Raw genomic sequence first — 25546 nt, 5'->3', positions numbered from 1 at the left:
GGCTCCCCTCAGCACACCACGATCCCAGCCTCAACACCCTGATGGTTTCTACTTTGTTTTATTTTATTATTTTTTTTGAGACAAGAGTCTTTCTCTATCGCACAGGCTGGAGGGCAGGGGTGCAGTCTTGGCTCACTGCAACCTGTACTTCCCAAGTTCAAGTGATTCTCCTGCTTCAGCCTCCTGAGTAGCTGGGATTAAAAGCATGTGCAAACACACCTGGCTAGTTTTGGTATGTTTAATAGAGACGTGGTTTCACCATGTTAGCCAGGCTGGTCTGGAAACCCTGGCCTCAGGTGACCGCCCACCTCAGCCTCCCAAAGTGCTGGGATGACAGGTGGGAACCACTGCGTCCAGCCCTGTTTATGGTTTTTGAGACGGTCTCACTCTGATGCCCACGCTGGAGTGCAGTGGTATGATTATAGCTCAATGCGGCCTCGGCCTCCTGGGCTCAAGCAATCTTCTCACCTCAGCCTCCTGAGCAGCTGGGACTCCAGGTGTGCGCCACCACGCCTGGCTAAGTTTGTGTTGGTTTTGCTTTTTGATATGAAGCCTCATTCTGTCTCCCAGGCTGGAGTGTAATGGCACCATCTCAGCTCAGTGCAACCTCTGCCTCCCGGGTTCCAGCAATTCTCCTGCCTCAGCCTCCCAAGTAGCTGGGACTACAGTGTGCACCATCACACCTGGCTAATATTTTTGTATTTTTAGCAGACATGGGGTTTGTCGACTCAACCTAGCGGCTCCCTGGATACCCTACCCCCCCATGCACACAGAACCCCAGCCACAGAAGTGGCTCCCCTGCTGCCCCTCCAACCGTATCACTCTCTCTTCACACGGCCAGAGCGCTCTTCACACCAGAGATGCCAACATGTTAGCAGACGCCACGTTTGCCAGGCTGGTCTCGAACTCCCGACCTCAAGCGATCTGCCTGCCTTGGCTTCCCAAAGTGCTGGGATTACAGGCATGAACTACCACACCCAGCCTAATTTTGTAGAGACAGGGTCTCACTGTGTTGCCCAGGCTGGTCTTGACCTCCTTAGCTCAAATGATTCTCGCACCATGGCCTCCTGAGCAGCTGGGACCACGGGCATGAGCCAGGACACCTGGCTAAGAGAAAGTTCTAGTGCACACAGCCATAACTACTCATGGACATACTGTCTACAGCACTTTTATGCCGCACGGCGTAGCTCAGACACAACCCACGGTGCCACAAAGCTGAAGATACTGACGCGGTGGCCTTTACAGAACCAGTATGTGGATGCCTGGTCTATAGTCTCCAGGACCCCTCTGGCTGACCTCCCTCTCCACACTGCCCCCCGAATGCCCGTGCTTGGATGCGGGTGTCGTCACCCCTACCCCATCCCCATCTTTCCGTACCTGATGTTTTGGTCACTTCAAATTCCTCATTTTTCAGGGGGACGTCGCTTTCCCTTTCAAACGCTGCTTTAGACTGAAAGAGGAGGAGCAGGACTTTAGGAGGACCGTTTCGATGCTTATGAGCATCAGGAAAAAGATTCCGTTTGCTTTCCAGAGAAGCAGAGACTAAGCTTGTGCACTTTTACTAAAGAGGCAGAGACTTTTTTTTTTTTTTTTTTTTTTTTTTAAGCCAGGACCTCACTCTGCTGTCCAGGCTACAGTGCAGTGGTATAATCATAGCTCACTGCAGCTTCAAAGTCCTGGACTCAAGCCATCCTCCTGCCTCGGCCTCCCAAGGAGCTGGGACTATGGGTGCATGCCACCACGCCTGGCTTTTTTTTTTTTTTTAACTTTGATAGATATAGGGTCTCACTATGTTGCCTAGCCTGCTATTGAATTCCTGGTCTCGAGCAATCCTCCTGCCTCAGCCTCCCAAAGTGCTGGGATTACAGGTGTGAGCCACCACACCCAGCCTAGAGAAGGCTTTTCTGGCATATACAAGAGAAGCCAGCAGAGGCGGGTTACCGAACCCCCATGCCCTGGCGTCTCCTGGCTTGGGTGGGGGGGTCTGTGTGCCAGGTTCCTCCAAGTTACATACCCTCCCTCTGCAGGATTGGCTGTCCCCTCTCCTCCCTGTCCCCATGGAGCCCTCTCGTGGCAGGACATGTCATGCCCCATGCACAGAAGCCACCCTCAGGGCCCGCCCCACCCCAGGATACTCACATAGGCCATGGCGTACTCGATCTGAGCGCCCCGCACCTCCGCCTTGAATTGTGTGAAGAACAGGTAGGACTTCCCCTGGGGCCTGCAGAGGAAGGAGGGTGAGGGCATCAGGCTGGGGCTGCTGGGTCTGGGTCTGGGTGTCCTGCGAGTAGCCCCAGCAGGGACCAGGGCTGGGGTCAGCAGGTCTCATGCCTGCTTCTCAGCATGGACGCTGCTCCTGCCCACCGCTGACTGGGAGGACGGGTGGGACCCTCTCCACATCACTGCTGACTCCGGGAAGGACGGGAGGGACCCTCTCTACATCAGACCCTCTTTCCCTTGTGTCAGAATGTTTCTTTTCGTTTTTATGGAGACAGAGTCTCACTCCGTTGCTCAGGCTGGATTGCAATGGCACCATCTCAGCTCACTGCCGCCTCTGCCTTCTGGGTTCAAGTGATTCTACTGCCTCAGCCTCCTGAGTAGCTGGGATTACAAGTGCCTGCCACCATGCCTGGCTAATTTTTGTATTTTTGGTAGAGATGTGGTTGCACTATTTTGCCTAGGTTGGTCTCGAACCCCTGACCTCAAGTGATACGCCCGCTTCGGCCTCCCAAAGTGCTGGGATTATAGGCATGACCACTGTGCTCAGCCCCTTTGTGCTAGAATGTTCTTCCAGCTCATTCACGGACATGCCTCTCTCCCCTGTGGGCAGGGAGCTGCTCAGGGACAGGACCCCATGTCCAATCACTGCACATGGCTTCTCAGGTGCTGACAGCAATCCAGGTACTGTGGTGGGGGTGGGGGCTGGGCAATGAGAGGTCAGTAAAGGCTTCCCAGAGGGCAAGAAGTACAGGAGTTAACTAGGAAGCGGGAGGAGCATCTGCCCCGGTCTCCAGGAGGCTGCTAACGGGGGCATCTATGGAACTGGAGTGGTGGAAGGTGCCAGAAGGTGACAACAGGGCATGATGGCAGCTCTGGTGTGAAGAGTGCCTCTGGCTGTGTGAAGAGAGTGTGATGGGCATGGAGGGACAGCAGGGGGACCACTTCTATGGCTGGGGTTCTGTGTGCATGGGTGGGGTGGGGTACCCAGGGAGTCCCTAGATTGCCCTTTAAGCCCTCGCAGCTGCCAACAGGCCAGGTCAGGGAGGGCCAGTCACTGTCTGAGACAGGGAAACCTGGGGTGGCAGGTCTCCGGGCTCAGCATGTCCTTGGGGAGTTTTTCGGGGTTTGGACAGGAGGGTTCAGGCTTAGGGTGAGCCTGGCCCCCATCTCAACTGCTCCAGGCCTGTGCCCGCCCAGATGCCCTCTGGGGAGCCGGCACTCCAGGGTCCGTGTGGGGTGGGGGCCTGCAGACATGATGGCGACCATGGGCCTCCCCACGACTATAGGGCGGCCTGGGTTCAGAGGGTCCCAGGCCTCTGCAGGGTCTCTCCGGGCTGTTGGGGCCTGCCTCCCCTCAATGACCCCGCCGATGCCTCCTGGGGCCTCAGGCTGCCTGAGACACGGCCAGTCCCACGGAGCCGGTGAGAATCTCCCCAGAAACAACTGAGTAAACATCTGCTGTCTGTGAAGCGCCCGAAGGGGACGGCGGGCCAACGCCCACATGTGGCATCAAATCACACCCTGTCCTTTAATTATACGTTGCCACTCCCTGGTCTCCATCACCCATTTGTCAACATGCCCTCATCACATTTGGAACTACAGCCTGGAGTTCTGCCTCCAAAAGGTCTGCACAAAATAAATGCTCAAGAAACACCCACTGTTTGGGCTGAGATATTCTGGACCGAGGATCAGGGAAGAAGGGACAAGATGCCTGAAACCTTCTGACCCCCTCCCCACTGGGGGCCTGACGGCTTCCTTCCCTTCACATCCATTCCCGAATCAAGCCCGGATCGAGGCAGCGGGGTTACGAGAATGAGATGAACAAGTGGAGCTGGGGACCCACAAACGATGAGCCTGACTGAGGATGGCGGCAGGGGCAGAACCAGGCGATGTGGGGACTTGGGGAGGGGCTGTGGACCCAGAGTGGCCAGGTGGAAGAGACTGCAATCTGATTCCCAGATGTCTGCACCCGGAGACAGCTATGAGCCACCAGGCGGGTCCTTCAGAGAGAACATGCTGGAAAAGACCTGCCTGAGGGGACATTAAGGGGACATGCTGGGGCCCCTACTGGCAGGACACACTCCCCCGGAGATGGTATCATCCAAACCTCCACAGCCACGACCCCACAGCCACCCACACCTGTCACCCACTGGTCTCGTCCCCAGTCCGCCTCTTCCCCAGCCCGAACTGCACCTGTCCCACCAGTTCCACCAAGACTCGGCCCAGCACCTCCCTCCCCTCCCACCCCAGCTGCCGATCTGTGTCCTTGCCATCTTCATTCAACACAGCCTCCCATCTACACCCTCCCTCCCTCCCCCTCCTCCTTCTACACAGGCTGCAATCTGTGCCCACTCCAAACACATTCTACGCAGCCTACAATCTGTGCCCTCCCCATCCTTCCTGGTCGGTGCCTGGAGGGGCTCCCTGCCTCCTTCAGCCAGAGGGACCTGAGCTCTGCAGGATCCTGCAGGGAGCCCTCTGGAATAGGACTCAGCCAGGAAGAGAAACCAGGCTGACACAGACCTCAGGGAGGATTAGCTTTGAGGACGTCATGCTCGGGGAGAGAAGCCAGACACCAAAGGCCACACAAGGCTTGATCCCATTTCTTTTTTTTTTTTTTTTTTGAGACAGAATTTCGCTCTTGTTACCCAGGCTGGGGTGCAATAGCGCAATCTCAGCTCACCGCAACCTCCGCCTCCTGGGTTCAGGCAATTCTCCTGCCTCAGCCTCCTGAGTAGCTGGGATTACAGGCACGCGCCACCATGCCCAGCTAATTTTTTGTTTTTTTACAAAAATTTTACAAAAATTGACCTCGTGATCCACCCGCCTCGGCCTCCCAAAGTGCTGGGATTACAGGTATGAGCTACTGCGCCTGGCCGTCTTGATCCCATTTCTATGAAAAGTCCAGGACAGGCACACCCAGAGACAGGAATAGGATGCGTGGCTGCCAGGCCCTGGCGAAGGGGAGTGACTGTGATGGGGACAGTTTCTTTTCAGGGGATGAAAATGTTCTGGACGCAGACAGAGGTCCAGGCACACCTCTGGGAAAGTACTACATGCTGCTGAAGTATAAGCTTAAAATGCTGCATTTTATGGAATTTTATCTCAATTTTTACACATTACCAAAAAAAGGCCGGGCAAGGTGGCTGACCCCTACAATCCCAGCACTCTGGGAGGCCAGGGCGGGCGGATCACTTGAAGCCAGGAGATTGAGACCAGCCTGGCCAACACGGTGATACCCCGTCTCTACTAAAAATACAAAAATTAGCCAGGCGTGGTGGCAAGCGCCTGTAATCCCAACTACTTGGGAGATTGAGGCAGGAGAATTGGTTGAACCCAGGAGGCAGAGGTTGCAATGAGCCAAAATTGCACCACTGCACTCCAGCCTGGGCAACAGAGTAAGACTCCATCTCAAAAAAAAAAAAAAAAAAAAAATGCCAAAAAGCCCTTTGGTGACTTTGTGTCATGCTTAAGGGAGGGTGGAGCCTTTCGGGGCCTTCCCAGGCCCTCCCCGATGCCTCGGACCGTCTGAGCTGCTTCTCCCTCCCTGGGCCGTTGCCCCGCACAGGCTCCCCCGTCTCCCCCAGCCTCAGCGTCAATGTACCTCCTTGAGGAGCACTCCCACCCCAGCATCGCTGCCCCGTGCGGAAGCCCTCACCTCCATGTGCACGAGTCCCCGCTGGCCTGTGTTCCCCTCTAGGGGTGCAGCCACCATCCGTCTGTCCGTCTTCTTCCCCTCTCCTTCCCTGCCTTCTGAAGCTGCTCCTGAGACCACAGGGCAAGCCCACGGCAGCCGGAAATGCCACCCCCACCCGGGTCTCACCTCCAGATGGTGCAGGTGAAGTGCTGGTGGTCTTCGCTGGTCCCCAGACTCATCTGCCATTGCTGGGGAGAGAAGACGGCGCGGGTCAGTCGGGACACACGGCACTCCTGGAGAGTTCCAGCTGTGCCTCCAGGTCCACAGTCAGGGCAGATCTTCCGTGCCTCCCGATGCAGGGGCTGGCCAACCAATCCCCCGCCCCGCCCTCCTGGTGGCCTGAGGTTTGCTGTCCATCTGTGATCAGGGAGCCTGCCTGAGCCACGTCCTTGCAGTGAAAAAGTGGAGCCTCGGCCGGGCGCGGTGGCTCAAGCCTGTAATCCCAGCACTTTGGGAGGCCGAGGCGGGTGGATCACGAGGTCGAGAGATCGAGACCAACCATGGTCAACATGGTGAAACCCCGTCTCTACTAAAAATACAAAAGATTAGCTGGGCATAGTGGCGTGTGCCTGTAATCCCAGCTACTCAGGAGGCTGAGGCAGGAGAATTGCCTGAACCCAGGAGGCGGAGGTTGCGGTGAGCCGAGATCGCGCCATTGCACTCCAGCCTGGGTAACAAGAGCAAAACTCCGTCTCAAAAAAAAAAAAAAAAAAAAAAAAAAAAAAAAAAAAAAAAATAGAAAAAGTGGAGCCTCTAATGCAGACCACCCTGAAGCGGCCCCCAGTGATGGGGAAACAAGAATGAGCTTTTTTTTTTTTTTTTCTTTTGAGATGGTGTCTCTCGGTGGCCCAGGCTGGAGTGCAGTGGTGTGATCTCAGCTCACTGCAACCTCCACCCCCTGGGCTCAAGCGATGCTCCCACCTCAGCCTCACTAGGAGCTGGGACCACAGCTATGGTCACCAACATACACCCAGCTGGTTTTTCTGTTTTGTAGAGTCGCTGTCTTGCTATATTGCCCAGGCTGGTCTCCACCTCCTGGCCTCAAGCAATCCTGCCACCCTGGCCTCCCAGAGTGCTCGGATTACAGACGCCAGGCCTGAGACCAACCCTTAAACATATGAAAAGATGTCTAGTGTCATGTATGAAAACAACAGACAAGCAAGCTGCAGGGCAGTAAGATGCCCTTTCCTCACAAGTCAGGAGGGCAAAAGCCCGCAGTCTGCCCACACACCACGTGCGTGCGGAAGCCAAGGAGCCGCAACAGCTACAAGGAAAATGGAGAACGCAGGCCGGGCAGGGTAGTTCACGCCCGTCATGCCAGCACGTGGGGAGGCCGAGATGGGATGATCACTTGAACCCAGGAGTTCAAGACCAGCCGGGGCAACATTCCAAGATCCCCGTCTCTAAAACCACCAGCATCTTGCAGGATGTTACCACTGGGGAACCTGGCTAAAGAGTACTTGGATCTCTCTCCTGATTTCTTTTCTTTCTCTTTTTTTTTATTTTTAGTACAGATGGGGTCTCACCATATTGGCCAGGCTGGTCTCAAACTCCCGACCTCGTGATCCACCCACCTTGGCCTCCTTAAGTGCTAGGATTACAGGCATGAGCCACCGCACCCGGCCCTCTCTGTAGGATTTCTTACAACTGAATATAAATCTACTATGATCTCAAAACATAGAGTTTTACATTTTGTTTTTTCTGGAGACAGGGTCTCGTTCCATCACCCAGGCTGGAGTGCAGTGGCACGATCTCAGCTCAGTGCAACCTCTGCCTCACAGGTTCAGGCAATTCTTCTGCCTCAGCCTTCCAAGTACCTAGGATGACAGGCGCCCACCACCATGCCCTGCTAATTTTTGTATTTTCAGTAGAGATGGGGCTTCACAATCTTGGCCAGGCTGGTGTCGATCTCCCGACCTAAGGTCATCTACCCGCCTCGGCCTCCCAAAGTGCTGGGATTACAAGCGTGAGCCACGGCGCCCAGCCGGTCTATTTTCTTAAAAGTAAAACTGGGGCCGGGCGCGGTGGCTCAAGCCTGTAATCCCAGCACTTTGGGAGGCCGAGGCGGGTGGATCACGAGGTCGAGAGATCGAGACCATCCTGGTCAACATGGTGAAACCCCGTCTCTACTAAAAATACAAAAAACTAGCTGGGCGTGGTGGCACGTGCCTGTAATCCCAGTTACTTAGGAGGCTGAGGCAGGAGAATTGCCTGAACCCAGGAGGCGGAGGTTGCGGTGAGCCGAGATCGCGCCATTGTACTCCAGCCTGGGTAACAAGAGCGAAACTCTGTCTCAAAAAAAAAAAAAAAAAAAAAAAAAGTAAAACTGGGCCAGGCATGGTGGCTCACACCTGCAATCCCAGCACTCTGGGAGGCTGAAGTGGGCGGATCAAAAGGTTAAGAGATCGAGACCATCCTGACCAACATAGTGAAACCCCGTCTCTACTAAAAATACAAAAATTAGCTGGGCGTGGTGGTACTCTCCTGTATTCCCAGTTACTCAGGAGGCTGAGGCATGAGAATTGCTTAAACCGGGCAGGTGGAGGTTGCAGTGAGCTGAGATCGTGCCACTGCACTACAGCCTTGCTAAAGAGTAAGACTCTGTCTCGAAAAAGAAAAAGAAAATGGACCTTCGCGACCAGGCTGGCCAAGATGGTGAAACCTTCTCTATTAAAAAAAAAAAAAAAAGCCGGGCGCGGTGGCTCAAGCCTGTAATCCCAGCACTTTGGGAGGCCGAGGCGGGTGGATCACGAGATCAAGAGATCGAGACCATCCTGGTCAACATGGTGAAACCCCGTCTCTACTAAAAATAAAAAAAAATTAGCTGGGCATGGTGGCGCGTGCCTGTAATCCCAGCTACTCAGGAGGCTGAGGCAGGAGAATTGCCTGAACCCAGGAGGCGGAGGTTGCGGTGAGCCGAGATCGCGCCATTGCACTCCAGCCTGGGCAACAAGAGCGAAACTCCGTCTCAAAAAAAAAAAAAAAAAAAAAAGGCCGGGCCTAGTAGCTCACGCCTGTAACCCCAGCACTTTGGGAGGCCAGGGCGGCAGATCACAAAGTCAGGAGACTGAGACCAACCTGGGCAACATGGTGAAACCCTGTCTCTACTAAAAATGCAAAAATATTAGCTGGGCGTGGTGGTGCATGCCTGTAGTCCCAGCTACTCAGGCGGCCGAGGCGGGAGAATTGCTTGAACCCAAGAGGCGGAGACTGCAATGAGCCAAGATCATACCACAGCACTACAGCCTGGGCAACAGTGGAGTATCCGTCTCAGACAAAAAAAAAAAAAAAGATAAAGAAATGGACCCAGGAGTTGCACTTCTGAGTGCTTTGCCCACAGATGCAAACGTACTTGTACAGTGAACTCCAGCCAAGGTCATTCCCGGACAGGACTGGAAGTAACCCTGAATCCATTAGCGTGGGCCTGTCCAGTCAACTCCACGTGTCCACGCAATTGAAGCACATTACACAGGATACAGAATGATCTCTAGGAGGTCGGGCCGGTGGCTCACGCCTGTAATCCCAGCACTCTGGGAGGCTGAGGTGGGTCTATCATTTGAGGCCAGGAGTTCAAAGTCAGTCTGGTCAACATGGCGAAACCCCATCTCAAGGTGTTCACCGGGCTAGGCTCTCAATGGGAGCTGGAGGTCCTCTTCCAAGCTCTTGTGGCCGCGACAGCTTTCGTTTCCTTTCGGTTGCAGGACTGAAGTCATTTCCTTGCTGCCGGCCAGAGGCTGTTCTCAGCTCCTAGAGGCCGTCTGCACTCCCTGCCCTGCGGTGCCCTCCAGGCTAGCAGTGGAGTGGTATCTGCGTCCATGTGCTTCAAATCACATTTTTTTTTTTTTTTGAGACAGAGATCCTCCCATCTCAGTCTCCCAAACAGCTAGAACCAAAGGCGCACAGCACCACGTCCAGCTAATCTGTTTTCTGTAGATATGGGCATGAGCCACCATGCCTTGCCGGTGACCGCCACCCCCCAACCCCGTCTATTTACTGAGACGGAGTATCGCTTGTCACCCAGGCTGGACTGCAGTGGCACAATCTTGGCTCACTGCAACCTCCACCTCCTGAGTTCAAGTGATTCTCCTGCCTCAGCCTCCTGAGTAGCTGGGACTACAGGCGTGCACCACCATGCCTGGCTAATTTTTGTATTTTTAGTAGAGACGGGATTTCGCCATGTTGGCCGGGCTGGTTTCGAACTTCTAACCTCAGGTGATCTGCCTGCCTCAGTCTCACAAAGTGCTGGGATTAGAGGCATGAGCCATGAGGCCCGGCCTGTGATACCTGGAGTTTGGTTTTTTTTTTTTTGAGACAGAGTTTCGCTCTTGTTACCCAGGCTGGAGTGCAATGGCGCGATCTCGGCTCACCGCAACCTCTGCCTCCTGGGTTCAGGCAATTCTCCTGCCTCAGCCTCCTGAGTAGCTGGGATTACAGGCACGCGCCACCATGCCCAGCTAATTTTTTGTATTTTTAGTAGAGACGGGGTTTCACCATGTTGACCAGGATGGTCTCGATCTCTTGACCTCGTGATCCACCCGCCTCGGCCTCCCAAAGTGCTGGGATTACAGGCTTGAGCCACCGCGCCCGGCCGGAGTTTGGTTTTATGAAGCACACAGCTGAGCTGACCTGCAAAGCTATGAGATAAAACGTGGGTGCTGTTTGAAGCCCCTCAGCTGTGATAAATTGTTACACTGCGCATAAAATACAAGGCTGCAATAGATGCTCACGGGGACGGCAGGCCCCCATCCCCATCCCTCCTTTTGGTCAGATATTTGCCTGCTCTGTGAAATAATGACAGCAGAATCTGTGATCACTGTTTAACGCCAAGACTCTCCCTTTTCATTGGTTCAGTAAGAATCAATGAGGGTAAGGTGACGTACGTGAGATCCAACCCTGCTGTCTCCTGCAAAACAGCTCCGTACAACAGATGCTGTCACGGAAGCTAGAAGGGGCTTTGCACAACTCACCTCATTGGTCCCTCCTTGAGAGGCATAAGTGAACGTACACGTATATTTGTCCTAGAGAATGGAAGGAAAAAAAGAGTTTTGGTAGAAGGTAATTTTTTTTTTTTTTTTTTTTTTTTTTTGTATTTTTTAGACAGTCTTGTTCTGTTGCCCAGGCTGGAGTGCAGTGGCATGATCTCAGCTCACTGCAACCTCTGCCTTCCAGGTCCAAGTGATTGTAATGCCTCGGCCTCCTGAGCAGCTGGGACTACAGGTGTGTGCCACCAGGCCTGGCTAATTTTTGTATTTTTAGTAGAGATAGTGTCTTGTTATATTGACCAGGCTAGTCTTGAATTCCTGGGCTCACATGATCCACCCACCTGCACCTCCCAAAGTGCTGGGATTACAGGCATGAGCCACTACGCCTGGTCCTGGACAATTTGTTTTTTTGGGGGGGTGGGGGGATGGAGTCTTCTGTCACCCAGGCTGGAGTACAGTGGCATGGTCTCGGCTCACTGCAACCTCCATCTCCCAGGTTCAAGTGATTCTTCTGCCTCAGCCTCCCGAGTAGCTAGGAATACAGACGCCTGCCACCACGCCCAGCTAATTTTTGTATTGTTAGTCGAGATGGGGTGCCACCGTATTGGCCAAACTGGTCTCGAACTCCTGACCTCGTGATCACCCACCTTGACCTCCCAAAGTGCTGGGATTACAGGCGTGAGCCACTGCGCTTGGCCACTAGCCAATTTTAAAAATTATTTGTAGAGACAAGGTCACCCTACATTGCCCAGGTGGGTCTTGAAGTCCTGGCCTCAAGTGATTGTCCCAACTTGGCCTCCCAAAGTATTAGGATTACAGACATGAGCCACCACGCCCGGCTAGAATGTAACCTTTAGTGCAAAAGAAGTACAGGGTCTAAGGATGCCAAAAATCAAGACTCTACTTTCAAACATCTGTACTAAAAGTTAAAGCGGCAAAGTGAGATCCCTCTTGCTGATGTCTGTAGGGGTCAGCCTACAAGGCACCCCAGTGGGTGCACACCTCTAAGCCCCCTGTCTGCCTTCCTTCTGTGGAGCTCCTGGGTCAGGACCAATAACCGCATGGCCTCTGGAGGATGAAGAACAAGAAGCAGGAGCTCAGTCTCACTCCAGCACCCATCCCTCTAGGCCAGGCGTCCCCAAACTACGGCCCGAGGGCCGCATGCGGCCCCCTGAGGCCATTTATCCGGCCCCCCGCTGCACTTCAGGAAGGGGCACCTCTTTCATTGGTGGTCAGTGAGAGGAGCACAGTATGTGGCGGCCCTCCAATGGCCTGAGGGACAGTGAACTGGCCCCCTGTGTAAAAAGTTTGGGGACGCCTGCTCTAGGAACATGGGCTTTGAAAGCAGGAACACCAGGCCGGGCGTGGTGGCTCACGCCTGTAATCTCAGCACTTTGGGAGGCCAAGGCAGGCAGATCACCTGAGGTCGGGAGTTCGAGACCAGCCTGACCAACATGGAGAAACCCCATTTCTACTGAAAATACAAAAAATTAGCTAGGCGTGGTGGCGCACACCTCTAATCCCAGCTACTTGGGAGGCTGCGGTAGGAGAATCACTTGAACCCGGGAGACAGAGGTTTCGGTGAGCAGAGATCACGCCATTGTACTCCAGCCTGGGCAACAAGAGCCAAACTCTACCTAAAAAACAAAACAGAACAGCAGGAACACCTAGGGACCCTGACAAGTGAAAACCTTTCTGAGCCTCTGTCTTCTCTGTCTGTCTTTTTTATCTGAAGCATTTTCTCATCTGTAACTTGGGCCTGACATAGAAAGGACTTGGCATCACACCTAGCTATAAGTAAGTAGCCCACAAACCAGCCTGGCACGGTGGCTCACTCTGTAATCCCAGCACTTGGGGAGGCTGAAGTGGTCAGGTGGCTTGAGGTCAGGAGTTTGAGACCAACCTGGCCAACACAGCAAAACTCCATCGCTACTAATAATACAATTGGCTAGGCATGGTGGTCCATGCCTATAATCCCAGCTACTTGGGAGACTGAGGCAGGAGAATCACTTGAACTCGGGAGGCAGAGGTTGCAGTAAGCCAAGATCATGCCACTGCACTCCGAGGCTGAGTGACACAGTGAGACTTCGTCTCAAAAAAAAAAAAAAAAAAAAAAATTAAACAGCCTGTAATCCCAGCTACTGGGGAGACTGAGGCAGGAGAATCGCTTGAACTGGGGAGACGGTGGCTGCAGTGAGCCGAGATCGCGCCACTGCACTCCAGTCTTAAAAAAAAAAAAAAAAAAAAAAAAAAAAAGGAAATAGTCAAAAAAACAGTATCGATACCGCAGTTACAGGCAGGGAAAGGGAGGCTGAGAAGGGAAGGGACTTCCCGACAAGCCGAGTAGAGGGCTGGGCTAGCCCCAAGCCTGCTGCTTCCAGGCAAGAAGGTGAAGGGGAACTTTGTGCGATGGAAGGAAGACGCACTTCCTCCCTCGTCGGAGCTGCAGCGACAGACTTCCTTCAGGCCCAGGAGGGCAGATAACGCCTCAGTCTGCGGCCGCTCACCTTCCTACTATCCCCTTCCCACCTCTGCGTCTGGAGGGCAGGGCTGCCTGGACACTCTGGGGAGGTGACAGGTGACCACGCCCCCCTCAACGCCGTCGGCGCCCACGAGGCCCCGCCCCCTAGCTCACTCCTGCCCCAGTGACGACCCCGGCCTCATGGTCCGGCGCCCTCCACTCGGTCTCCGACCCTAACAGAGTCCGCGCCCCTCCCTCAGTACCCACTTCCGCAGTCCGCGCCCCCTCCTCAGGACCCGCCCCCAGTGCTCCGCGCCCCCTCCCCGTGCCTGCCAGCGCTCAAATACCCTGGACGGCGGTGGCACGTACCCCCGGTCCCACGTTCTGGGAGAAGGAGTGCACGACGCCGCCAGGCCGCACGTCAAACGCTACCGTCGTGGGCTCGGACACCGCCTCCGCCGGCCTCAGCGCCAAGGCTCCTAGGAGCAGCGCGGCCCACAACCTCGCGCCGACGCCGTTCCACCCTCCGCTGGGCGCCGCCATGTTGGACTAGGGTCCTCAGGATAGGGGCGGGTGGACGGGGCGCGGCGAGGGACACGTGGGGCGTCCGCCGGAGGCCACGTAGGCCTCGGCGGGGCCACGTGACCCGGTGCGCCCCGCCCTCTCCACCGCCTGGGGCCGCCATTTTGGGGGCGGGACTTTACCAAGGGGCGGGGCCTGTCGAGGGGGCGGGGCCTGTCGAGGGGGCGGCCTCGCCTCAGGGATTCTGAGGAGCCTGCTGATATTTGGAGGGTCTTTCAGGTGGTCTTGGAGTTAGTTTTGGGGGTCAGGGTCCTTCACCAGCCGTGTGACTTCCTAACAGCTCTTCCAGTTAGGAAATGTACAGGGAATGAGGGAAATCAAAAGTCACCATTAGCCAAACTTCTCAAAAGCTTCGCAGCCAAGATGTGTCTGCTCGATGTTGAGAATTAGCTGGGGGGAAAGTAGGATGGGAAACAGGATATTTGCACGGCCTCAAAGCATTTCCCACAGACCGCAAAGAGAAAAATAGTGGGCCTGGTGCGGTGCCTCACACCTGTAATCCAGCACTTTAGTACGCCAATACGGGTGGATCCTTTGAGTGCAGGGGTTCGAGACCAGCCTAGGCAACATGGTGAGCCCACCCATCTCTTAAAGAAATGGCTGGGCGCAGTGGCTCACGCCTGTCATCCCAACACTTTGGGAGGCCGAGGCGGGCGGATCATAAGCTCAGGAGATCGAGAGCATCTTGGCCAACACGGGGTTTAGTAGAAATCCTGTGTCGGCCGGGCGCGGTGGCTCAAGCCTGTAATCCCAGCACTTTGGGAGGCCGAGGCGGGTGGATCACGAGGTCAAGAGATCGAGACCATCCTGGTCAACATGGTGAAACCCTGTCTCTATCAAAAATACAAAAAATTAGCTGGGCATGGTAGCGCGTGCCTGTAATCCCAGCTACTCAGGAGGCTGAGGCAGGAGAATTGCCTGAACCCAGGAGGCAGAGGTTGCGGTGAGCCGAGATCGCGCCATTGCACTCCAGCCTGGGTAACAAGAGCGAAACTCCCTCTCATAAAAAAAAAAAAAAAAAGAAAGAAATCCTGTGTCTACTAAAAATATAAAAATTAGTGGGGCGTGGTGGTAGGCACCTGTAATCCCAGCTACTCGGGAGGCTGAGGCAGGAGAATCACTTGAACCCGGGAGGCGGAAGTTGCAGTGAGCCAAGATCACGCCACTTAACTCGAGCCTGGTGACAGAGTAAGACTCCATCTCAAAAAAAAAAAAAAAAAAGAAATTTTTAAATGAAATGGAAAAAGAGCAATTTTATAGTGGAGATGTCTTAGGCAAACATTCGTGACCTCACAGATCATTAGCTCATCACCAGGTGAACCTAAATTGAAAGACAATCTACAGAATAACCCTTGGGAGTCTTTAAAGTATCCTGTGTGTCAGAGGAGGAGGTGAGACAAAGAAATATGAGGTGGATGCAGGATTGGATCCCGGCCTAGGCAAAAGAGGGAGGGAGAAATGGCTGCATTCTGTTAAGGCTTGTGTATTTGTGGGGTTTTATTTTGTTTTGTTTTTGAGACAGTCTCGTTGCCCAGGCCGTAGTACAGTGGCACGATCTCAGCTCACTGCAACCTCCACCTTCTGGGTTCACATGATTCCCCTGCCTCAGCTTCTGGAGTAGCTGGGACTACAGGCATGCACCACCACGCCCAGCTAATTTTTCATTTTTATTAGAGACCGGTTTTCACTATGCTGTCCAAGCTAGTCTGGAGCTCCGGACCTCAAGTGATCTGCCTGCCTCAGCCTCCCACAAAGTGCTGGGATTCCAGGTGTTGGCCATCGCACCTGGCCAGTCTGTGTATTTGGGTTTTGTGTTTGTTTTTTAAAATAAAGATGGAATTTCACCATGATGGCCAAGTTGGTCATGAACTCCTGACCTCAGGCAATCCATCCACCTCGGCCTCCCAAAGTGCTAGGATTACAAGCGTGAGCCACCATGCCCAGCCCTGTGTATTTGTTAATAGGATTTTGTGGCTGTTCACTTTCTGGCTTTGATAAACTGGTTTGTCCTAGGTGTGAATTACAGGTGTGAGTCACTTGCCACTGTACTCCAGCCTGGGTGACAAAGCAAGACAACGTCTTAATAAATAAATAGGCTTGGCATGGTGGCTCACGCCTGTAATCCCAGCACTTTGGGATGCCGAGGCAGGTGGGTCACGAGGTCAAGAGATCAAGACCATCCTGGCCAATATGGTGAAACCCTGTTTCTACTAAAAATATAAAAAGTTAGCTGGGCATGGTGGTGCCCACCTGTAATCCCAGCTACTTGGGATGCTGAGGCAGGAGAATCGCTGGAACCCGGGAGGCGGAGATTGCAGTGAGCCAAGATTGTGCCACTGCGCTCCAGCCTGGGCAACAGAGTGAGACTCCGTCCATAAATAAGTATCTTCCTCCACGCTGTCTGTTCCGGACCCATTAGACACTGTCTCCATAAACTGGATGAGCACAGTGCAGCCAGCATACTTCTGGACTGCTCCTTGGGTGATTGATGCAGTGTGGTTCCACTGATGGAGTCCCCATTACCTCACCATGGCATTCAACTTTCAGCCTGTCACCAGGAAGGATTATGTGTGGCCCAGCTCTGCTGCTAACAGTGAGTTTCAGTTGTGAGCTGCTGGGAGCTGGCTGTCTCCTACTGAACCCAGGCAGGTTATGTGTATGTGTGTTATCTGTGTGTGTGTCTGTGTGTGTGTGTGTCTGTGTCTCTGTGTGTGTCTGTGTGTGTGTTTGCAGAAAGCTTTCAGCCTCAAGTTTCTCCCATCCACCACAAATCATCATACTGCAGGGATTAAAATAGAAACATGGCTGGCCCCAGCACTTTGGGACGCCGTGGTGGGTATATCACTTTGAGCTCAGGAGTTTAAAAACTGCCTGGGTAACAGGGACACCGTCTCTACAAAAAATACAGTAACACTAGCTGGGCCTGGCGGTTTGTGCCCATAGTCCCAGCTACTTGGGAGGCTGAGGCCAGAGGATCACTTGAGCCCTGGAAGCGGAGGCTGCAGTGCACTGAGATCACGGCACTGCACTCCAGCGTGGGCGACAGAGGAGATCCTGTTTCTAAAGGAAAAAAAAAAAAAAAAAAAGGCAGATTATTCCACAGCTTCCACTAATCATGGTATGAAATCTGTCAGTCCTAAAGGAAAAGATCTGATCACAGGAATATCAGCTTTGTTTTGTTTTGAGACAGGGTCTTGCTGTGTTGCCCAGGCTGGAGGGCAGTGGCGTAGGCTCAGCTCCCTATAGCCTTGACCTCCTGGGCTGAAGTGATCCTCAGCCTCCCAAGTAGCTGGGACTACAGGCATGCACTAAACACAGCTGATTTTTTTTTTTTTTTTTTTTTTTTTTTGGTACTGATGGGATTTATGCCATGTTGCTGTGTGTGGCTGGTCTTGAACTCCTGAGCTGAAGTGATTCACCCACCTTGGCCTCCCAAAGTGCTGGCATTCTAGGTGTGAGCCACTGGTACTTGGTCACCTTTTCTTCTTCTTCTTCTGTGTGTGTGTGTGTGTGTGTGTGTGTGTGTTTGAGACAGTGTCTCACTCTCTTGCCCAGGCTGGAGAAACCTCAGCTCATTGCAACCTCCTCCTCCTCTGGGGCTGAAGCGATCCTCTGGCCTCGAATGCCTTGGCCTCCTGATTTGCTGGGATTACAGGTTGATGCCACTATGCCTAAGTCCCCTAAATATCCTTCTGTACTGGGATTTTAAAATTTTTTATATTTCCTTTTTTTTTTTTTTTTTTTTTGAGACGGAGTTTCGCTCTTGTTACCCAGGCTGGAGTGCAATGGCGCGATCTCGGCTCACCGCAACCTCCGCCTCCTGGGTTCAGGCAATTCTCCTGTCTCAGCCTCCTGAGTAGCTGGGATTACAGGCACGAGCCACCATGCCCAGCTAATTTTTTTGTATTTTTAGTAGAGACGGGGTTTCACCATGTTGACCAGGATGGTCTTGATCTCTTGACCTCGTGATCCACCCGCCTCGGCCTCCCAAAGTGCTGGGATTACAGGCTTGAGCCACCGCGCCCGGCCTAAAATTTTTTATATTTCCTTTTTTTTTTTTTTTTGAGACGGAGTTTCGCTCTCGTTACCCAGGCTGGAGTGCAATGGCGCGATCTCGGCTCACCGCAACCTCCGCCTCCTGGGTTCAGGCAATTCTCCTGCCTCAGCCTCCTGAGTAGCTGGGATTACAGGCACGTGCCACCATGCCTAGCTAATTTTTTGTATTTTTAGTAGAGACGGGGTTTCACCATGTTGACCAGGATGGTCTCGATCTCTCGACCTCGTGATCCATCCGCCTCGGCCTCCCAAAGTGCTGGGATGAGAGGCGTGGGCCACTGCGCCCGGCCTTTTTTTTCTTCTTTAAGACCAGGGTCTTACTCTGTCGCTGAGGCTGTCTTGCAGTGGTGTGATCACAGCTCACTGCAGCCTCAGCCTCCTGAGTAGCCAGGACTGCAGGCGCATGCTACACCAGCTAAGTTTTTTTGGTGGTTTTGTTTTTTGCCATCCCCCGACCCCAGTTTTTTTGTTGAGGCAGGATTTGACCATGTTGCCCAGGCTGGTCTCCAGCTCTTGGACTGAAGTAACCCACCTGCCTTGGCATCTAAAGGTGCTGAGATTACAGGTTTGAGCCACCATGCCTGGCCTCATATTTTTTATAAGCCCATTTTTTTTTTTTAAGTGGAAAATTCCAAAGGGTGGGGAAAGTGGATCAAGCAGGACAGTCCATCCCTGTTGCTAGAAATAAAGCCCAGGCCGGGCGCGGTGGCTCACGCCTTTAATCCCAACACTTTGGGAGGCCGAGGCAGGAGGATCACCTCAACTCAGGAGTTCAACACCAGCCTGGCCAACATGGTGAAACCCCGTCTCTACTAAAAATACCAAAAATTAACCGGGTGTGGTGGCGTGTGCCTGTAATCCCAGCTACTGGGGAGGCTGAGGCAGGAGAATTGCTTGAACCTGGGAGGTGGAAGTTGCGGTGAGCCGAGGTCGTGCTACTGCACTCCAGCCTGGGCGACAGTGAGACTCCGTTGGAAAGGGGAAAGGAATGACAGAGCCCAGATGCCCTGAGCGTGACCAACAGGGTCTCCCTGCGTGTCTTGGCTATTGGGACAGATGTGAGGAGGGTCTCAGCCTGTCACGGTCCTCAGGGTGCAGAGTCTCAGGTAGAAAAGGAGGCGTGGGCCAGGTGAGGGTCCAGCATGGAGGACGCTGCCATTTGGACTGTGCTGTGGCTCTGGGAAGCCGGGGTGGCGGGGGCAGACCAGGCCACACAAGACAGCCAGTGCTGAATCCCTGGAAACTGCCCTCGTCAGGCAGCTGGGGCTGTTGTCCTCTTTGGGTCAGTGTGATCAGGGCATGGCGACTCTCCTGCCCTGGTGCCCAGGCAGCCCCACGGAATGCCCTTCTGCCATGTCTTATCTGTTGCCCCCCAGAAGCCCCCTCCCACTCAGGAGCCCCAGGACTTGGAAGGAACCTCAGGCAGGTGACACGTTTCCATCTGGAATCGTTTAATGTATCTACTTCTTCCACGCATAATTATAAAAGAATAAGAATTGACAAAAATATTTTCTTTCCATAATATGTAGAGGTGGTTTGTTTCTTTTTTTTTTGTTGTTTTTTTTTTTCTTTTCTTTTTACTTTTTTTTTTTTGCCCGCCCCTGGCAGAGCTCTTGGCGGGGAGGGAAGGAGAGGGGGAAATATAACCCTGAGGTGGGGATGGTTCAGCTCCCAACCCCGGAACCCCCGGTGTGTACGGGCCAGGCAGACACCTGTGGCCGGGCGGCTGGGCTGGGGAGGGGACAGCCGCCACTGACCAGCAGAGTGCGGAAGCTTGGTACATTTCAGTGCCTGCCTGAAACCCTGGGGACGGGAGAGCGGTCTGCAGGTGGTGCCCCCCCAGGTCCTGGCCGTTCCTGTGGAGTCCGCACGACCCTCTGCTCGGGCTTGGGAAGAAACGGAGCTCACCAGGTGCCAGTTTGCAACCCCGCTGCCTGGTGTGGACCCCGAGTCTCGATTTAGGCACCTCTTGCTTCTGTCTGTCTTTTTTTTTTTTTTTTTTTTTGAGACCGAGTCTCACTCTGTCACCCAGGCTGGAGTGCAGTGGCGCGATCTCAGCTCACTGCAAGCTCGGCCTCCCGGGTTCAAGCGATTCTCCTGCCTCAGCCTCCCGAGTAGCTGGGACTACAGGTGTGCACCACCACACCCGGCTTATTTTTTGTATTTTTAGTAGCGATGGGGTTTCTCCATGTTGGTCAGGCTGGTCTCGAACTCCTGACCTCAGGTGATCCGCCCGTCTCAGCCTCCCAAAGTGTTGGGATTACAGGCATGAGCCACCGTGCCCAGCCTGTCTTTTACTTATGAAAAATATCCCCCCAAAAAAACACAAACATGAAGGGGGAGGCTGGCGGCGGGGTGGAGCGGGGACAGGCAATTGCATGCTTGGGTGCTGGGGACCATGGCTGGCTGGGCCAGGGGACTGAGAGGCCACAGGGAGCCCCGGGCAGAGGGCACCCCGCTCCTGTGTCTCTTCTGGCCTCTCTAGTGCCCATCAGCGTGTGATCCCGTCCTCCCAGAAGGCAGGGAGAGGAGGGGCTGGCCCGAGGCCACCATCTCTATGTCTCGGCAACCAAGAAGCAGCGGCACAAAACCCGGGAGCATTTAAAAAAGGATAAAAGGCGTTGGGGCGGTGAAGGCAGCGGCTCCTCGGGGCTGGCCAGCGCGGGGCAGGATGAGGCGCCTCATTGGGGCCCGCAGGCCACTCAGTCCCTCCCGCCTGGTCCCCGGCGGAGGCTGCCCACTTGTGCTGTGATGTGGCTCCCGGCAGGCGGGCTCAGAGGTATTCCTGTAGAAAGTGCAGCAGCGTGACTTCATAGTGCTCGCCCGACTCAGGGCAGCGAATACTGTGTCTCTCGTTGGGGTAGATCTGCAGGGAGACAGGAGGCAGGGCTGGGGGGCGTGGCCGGACCGCCGCCGTCCAGGCTCCTCCCTCATGCTGGCTCAGGGCATCTGGAAGGCGCAGGTGCTCCGAGGCCCACGGACCTGGGTTTGAATCCCACCCTGGCTGCTGACTTGCAGGGTAACTCTGGGCCCCTCTCAAATTATGGGGTAAATCTGGACCTCACAGACTCTTTGGGAAGGTTTGGTAAGACAGAGTTTACAAATGCCTTGCAGTGTGCACCTGCACAGACGGAAGATTTAGGAAGAAACCATGTGCCTGTTTCTCCCAAACCTGCTGACGTGCGACCAGCTCATCTCTCTGGAGGTGGCTGAGGCTTCAAGGCTCAGGGACCTCTGGTGCCCTGGTCTTGAGCCATTTCCACTTTACCAAAAGGCATGTGACATGCCAAAAGGCATCTGGGCCGTAGGACGGCTGCTCTGAGGATCCTGAAGTGTTTTCTGGGTCCTCTTAGCATCCAAGGGTGATCAAGCCAAGAGGCAGGCAGGGACACGGAACTCCCCAGGCTCCTGAGACCTGGCCCAGCCAACACCAGGCCCTGGGGTGGATCCACACGGGGGTGCAGGTCCTGCCTCTGGCCGGGGGGAGGGCTCTCGAGGCACTGATGGGCAACCCCTATAGCTCCCACTGCCCCCTAGGGGCTAATGGGACCCACTAAGGCATGAAAATTGGCCCAGGTTCTCCACAAAGAACTCTAGGGCTGGCCAGCAGCAGGGTCAAGTGGCCCATTCTGCACCACCTCCTGCCAGTGAGATGGGTTTCTGAACCATCCCCTCCTCTCCAGGTTCCTCGACACCACCCGTGCCCATCACCCTGGGAATGCACCAAGCCACCCACTGGTCTCCCCTCCTCTACCCTTGCCATCTTTAATCCATCCCTAGATGAATCAGGAGTTTGAGGACACCATCCCCAGCCTAGACCTCTGCAAGGACTTGCCAGTCTGATATCAAGACCAGCTTCCAGGTCCTGCTGCCCCAGGCACTCCAAGGCCCCACTCCCTCCCCAGCCTGGCACTGGCACCACTCAGGACAGACCCTATTGCCCTTGCCACCGGCTGTCTGCACATGCTGTACCCTTGCCTTCATGCCACCCTGGGTCCCAGCTGCCTGGTTACTTCTTCCTCTTGGGCTGAGAGAGCAGAGGGAGAGTCTGTCTGGCTCCGCACTGAACTTCCGGACCAAGCCCAAGGCCCCGCATGTGACAAATGTGATTTGTACCCAAACATGGTCTGGGGCCACCAGCTGCCCGGCCCAGAAGTTTTGGAATCTTTGAAATAGAATGTAAGGGGCACTCCATCCATCCCACACATTGCCATGTTCCCGCCCTGACAGCCTGTCTCATCTCAGCCTGCACTTCCCCATGGCAAGGCAGCAAGACAGGACCCTGGGCCCACCCCGTGTGCTGAATGTTTTGCTTTTCTGAGATGGAATCTCAGTCTGTTGCCCAGGCTGGAGTGCAGTGGAGCGACCTTAGTTCACTGCAACCTCCACCTCCCAGATTCAAGCATCCTCCTGCCTCAGTCTCCCGAGTAGCTGGGACTACAGGTGCATGCCACCACACCCGGCTAATTTTTGTATTTTTTAGTAGAGACGAGGTTCTGCCGTGTTGGCCAGGGCTGGTCTCAAGTGATCTACCCGCCTGAGCCTCCTCAAGTGCCGGGATTACAGGTGTGAGCCACTGCGCCCGGCATGAATGCTTTTCTGACAGAACTCGTTTGGCCCCAGCGGCCTCAGAGGAGGCAGAGTTGTCATGTCCATTTCAAAGACGGAGAAACCAGGTGCAAGGGTGAATGCTGTCCCAGCTACCAGGCCCTCGGTAGGGCAGTGGGCTTGGGTCTCACGCTGGGAAGAGACATCTGAAGTTCCACCAGCCCACCTGACGTCACCCCGGGGCTGCCTGGGATGTGGGGTGGCGGTGGGGACGCTGCCAGAGATCAGCTCATCACTCCACAAGGCTGTCTGCTTCCCGCCTGCTCTGCGGCGCCGTTTCCCTGCTCTGTTGAATGGCAACAGGACGCTCTCCACAGGACAGAGCATGCCAAGGGGCCCAGGAAGCAGAGACTGACTGCAGTCCACAGGCAATCAAACCTGGCCCTTTTGCCCCCAAAATACCTCGCGAATGTCCCGCTGGAACGATGGACCACGCCCCACTGTCACCCATAGGCTGTCCACAGGGCAGCCAGAGAAATGTGGGTCAAACGGCAAGCCACCCAACTCTACGCCTGGAATGGCAAGCCTGGGCCACCTCCCATCACCCTCAGGTGGAAACCCAGCCGAAGCCCCGCCCCCACCAAGGCCCTGCCCCTCTATAGCAGAAGCCCCGCCCTTCCTACGAGGCCCCGCTCCCCTTTAGCAGAAGCCCCACCCTCCTCACCACTGAGGCCCTTCTCCCCACGGAGCTCAATACATTTACTGCAGAAGCCCTGCCCACCACACTACTGAGGCCGCGTTCCTCTGCAGAAGACCCACCTTCCTCCACATTGAGGCCCCGCCCACCTTGGCTGAGTCCCACATGGCTGCCAAGGCTCCACCTATGCCCCCACTCCCCTCCCGCTGGGTCCTCCAAGCCTGGCTGGCGCCACTTACTCTGGCACCCTTCATGGCTCTCTCCTGGGGGAATTCTTGGGCCCCAGCCCCTTGGTAAGGAGCCTGCTAGGGCCTTCAGCACTCAGCGGTTTCTCCTACGCAATTTCTCAGTTTCAAAAAAAACCCCTCTGCGGGACAGTTTCGGTAAGAGTTCCTCCCTCCACTAAATCCAGAGCTGGGCGGATGTGGCAGTCAACTGACCTCGACCTCGTGCTCTCAGCACCAACGGCAGGGGGAACCCTGAGCTGGCAAGGCAGGACTGATGATGAAGGATCCCGGGAGCTGGGAGGGTGGGCGCATGGGGCAGTGGGGTGGTGGTCTGGGAGCCCCAGATGCCCCAGGGAGCTGATCACAGTGGGAAACATCCCCCTCCCACCCCCTAACTCCAAGGCTCTGTCAGCTCCTGGGGACAGGCAAAGCCCAAGGAGCCACCCACCTGCAGCTGGTAAGGTTTCCCTGCTCGGATCAGTTGGGAGACGAGGAAGTTTGTGTGGAAAAAGTGCACATTTTCGTCCAGGAAGCCATGGAGAATGAGCAGGCGGTTGGGCCTGGAAAAGAGACGGGGAAAGGGTGTTAGGCCCAGGATTGTCCTTGGCACAGGAGGGGAACAGATCACAAGGTAAGGAGTTCAAGACCAGACTGGTCAACATGGTAAAACCCCATCTCTACTATATATATATATGTATACATATATATACACACACACACATATATATATCATTAGCCAGGCAGGGTGGCAGCTGCCTGAAATTCCCGCGACTTGGGAGACTGAGGCGGGAAAACTTCTTTAGCCTGTGAGGTGGAGGCTGCAGTGAGCCGAGACTGCGCCACTGCACTCCAGCCTGGGCAACAGAGCAAGGCTGCATCTCAAAAAAAAAAAAAAAAAAAAAAAAAATTCATCTGAGTTTAATAGTACACCTGTAGCCCAGTTACTGGGGAGGCTGAGGAGGGAGGATCACTTGAGCCCAGGAAGTGGAGGCTACAGTGAGCTATGATCATACCACTGTACTCCAGCCCGGGTGACAGAGCAAGACCCCATCTCTAAGTTGGCCAGATGTGGTGGCGCACACCTGTGGTCCCAGCTGAGTCTGAGGTAGGAGGATCACCTGAGCCCTGGGAGGCTGCAGGGAACTATGATTATTATTATTTTTTTTTAATTTAAGACGGGGTTTCACCATGTTGGTCAGGCTGGTCTTGAACTCCTGACCTCAGGTGATCTGCCTGCCTCGGCCTCCAAAGTGCTTGGATTACAAGCGTGAGCCACTGTGCCTGGCCAAGTGAACTATGATTAAAAAAAAAAAGGCTGGGCTCGGTGACTCATGCCTGTAATCCCAGCACTTTGGAAGGCTGAGGTGGGTGGATCACAAGGTCAGGAGTTCAAGAACAGCTTGGCCAAGGTGGTGAAACCCCATTTCAGTACTAAAAATTTAAAAATTAGCAGGCGTGATAGTGGGCAGGCCCTGTAATCCCAGCTAGTCAGAAGGCTGAGGCAGAGGTTGCAGTGAGCCAAGATCAAGCCACTGCTCTCCAGTCTGGGTGATGACAGAGTGAGACTCTCAAAAAACAAAGCAATAAAATGCCCCGGGTACCCTCTGTGGTCTGGAGCATGGCCTGGGCCACTGGTGAGCCTTCCGAGTAGCTGGGATTACAGGTGTGCACCACCATGCCCGGCTAATGTCTTGTATTTTTTTCTGTAGAGACAGGGTTTCGCCATGTTGGCCAGGCTGGTCTGAACTCCTGCCTCAAGCGACCCTCCTGCCTTGGCCTCCCGAAGTGCCGAGGCAGATTGTTAAGCTCCCAGGTGACTGCGTGTGACTCCGGGGAACATTTTCTGGAGATGTGCCAGAAAATGAGAATCCTGTTTTCTCTCCACCAGAGAACAAGACCCATGTCAAAAGCGGAAAATGGGACATCAGAGCTGCCCCTGGCCCAGTAGACATCCATGTCCGGAGCACAGACAGAGGCTGTGACGGGCCGTGGTGGGGTGCAGGGCAGGGGAGTGCTTCTGGGGAGTAGGGGAGGCCTGCCTGTGAAAAGCAGTGACTGGAATTCCCTCATCCTTCC

At 54.6% G+C, this 25546-nt stretch overlaps 2 protein-coding genes across 6 annotated transcripts in view; both read right to left on the bottom strand.

Annotated features, from left to right (window-relative positions):
* MYDGF (myeloid derived growth factor) overlaps positions 1 to 13947 on the bottom strand; it is a 35176-nt gene extending 21229 nt beyond the window's left edge. Inside the window, exons 1-5 of one of the 2 annotated variants that reach the window (XM_074384768.1) lie at positions 13730 to 13947; positions 10885 to 10935; positions 6044 to 6105; positions 2140 to 2221; positions 1378 to 1450 (exon numbers count right to left, since the gene is read on the bottom strand). In XM_074384768.1, coding sequence (XP_074240869.1) covers positions 1378 to 1450; positions 2140 to 2221; positions 6044 to 6105; positions 10885 to 10935; positions 13730 to 13903 — 442 coding nt within the window. In that variant the 5' untranslated portion in view covers positions 13904 to 13947. The remainder of the gene's footprint in view (positions 1 to 1377; positions 1451 to 2139; positions 2222 to 6043; positions 6106 to 10884; positions 10936 to 13729) is intronic. The other variant, XM_003938822.4, reaches the window with a different exon arrangement.
* Positions 13948 to 19425: 5478 nt separating this feature from the next.
* Positions 19426 to 25546, bottom strand: part of DPP9 (dipeptidyl peptidase 9) — a 52841-nt gene continuing 46720 nt past the window's right edge. For all 4 annotated transcript variants that reach the window (XR_005578628.2, XM_074384767.1, XM_039467147.2 and 1 more), the window contains 2 exons: positions 23919 to 24030; positions 19426 to 20864 (listed from right to left, as the gene is read on the bottom strand). Coding sequence is in view for 3 of the 4 variants with exons in the window: in XM_074384767.1 (XP_074240868.1) it covers positions 20772 to 20864; positions 23919 to 24030 (205 nt within the window). In the remaining variant the exon portion in view is untranslated. The remainder of the gene's footprint in view (positions 20865 to 23918; positions 24031 to 25546) is intronic.

This window comes from Saimiri boliviensis, chromosome 14 (genome assembly GCF_048565385.1).
Source record: "Saimiri boliviensis isolate mSaiBol1 chromosome 14, mSaiBol1.pri, whole genome shotgun sequence".
In the NCBI taxonomy this organism is placed as follows: domain Eukaryota; kingdom Metazoa; phylum Chordata; class Mammalia; order Primates; family Cebidae; genus Saimiri; species Saimiri boliviensis.
Note: the sequence above shows the minus strand (reverse complement) of the source record. Positions and strands in the feature narration are given on the sequence as shown.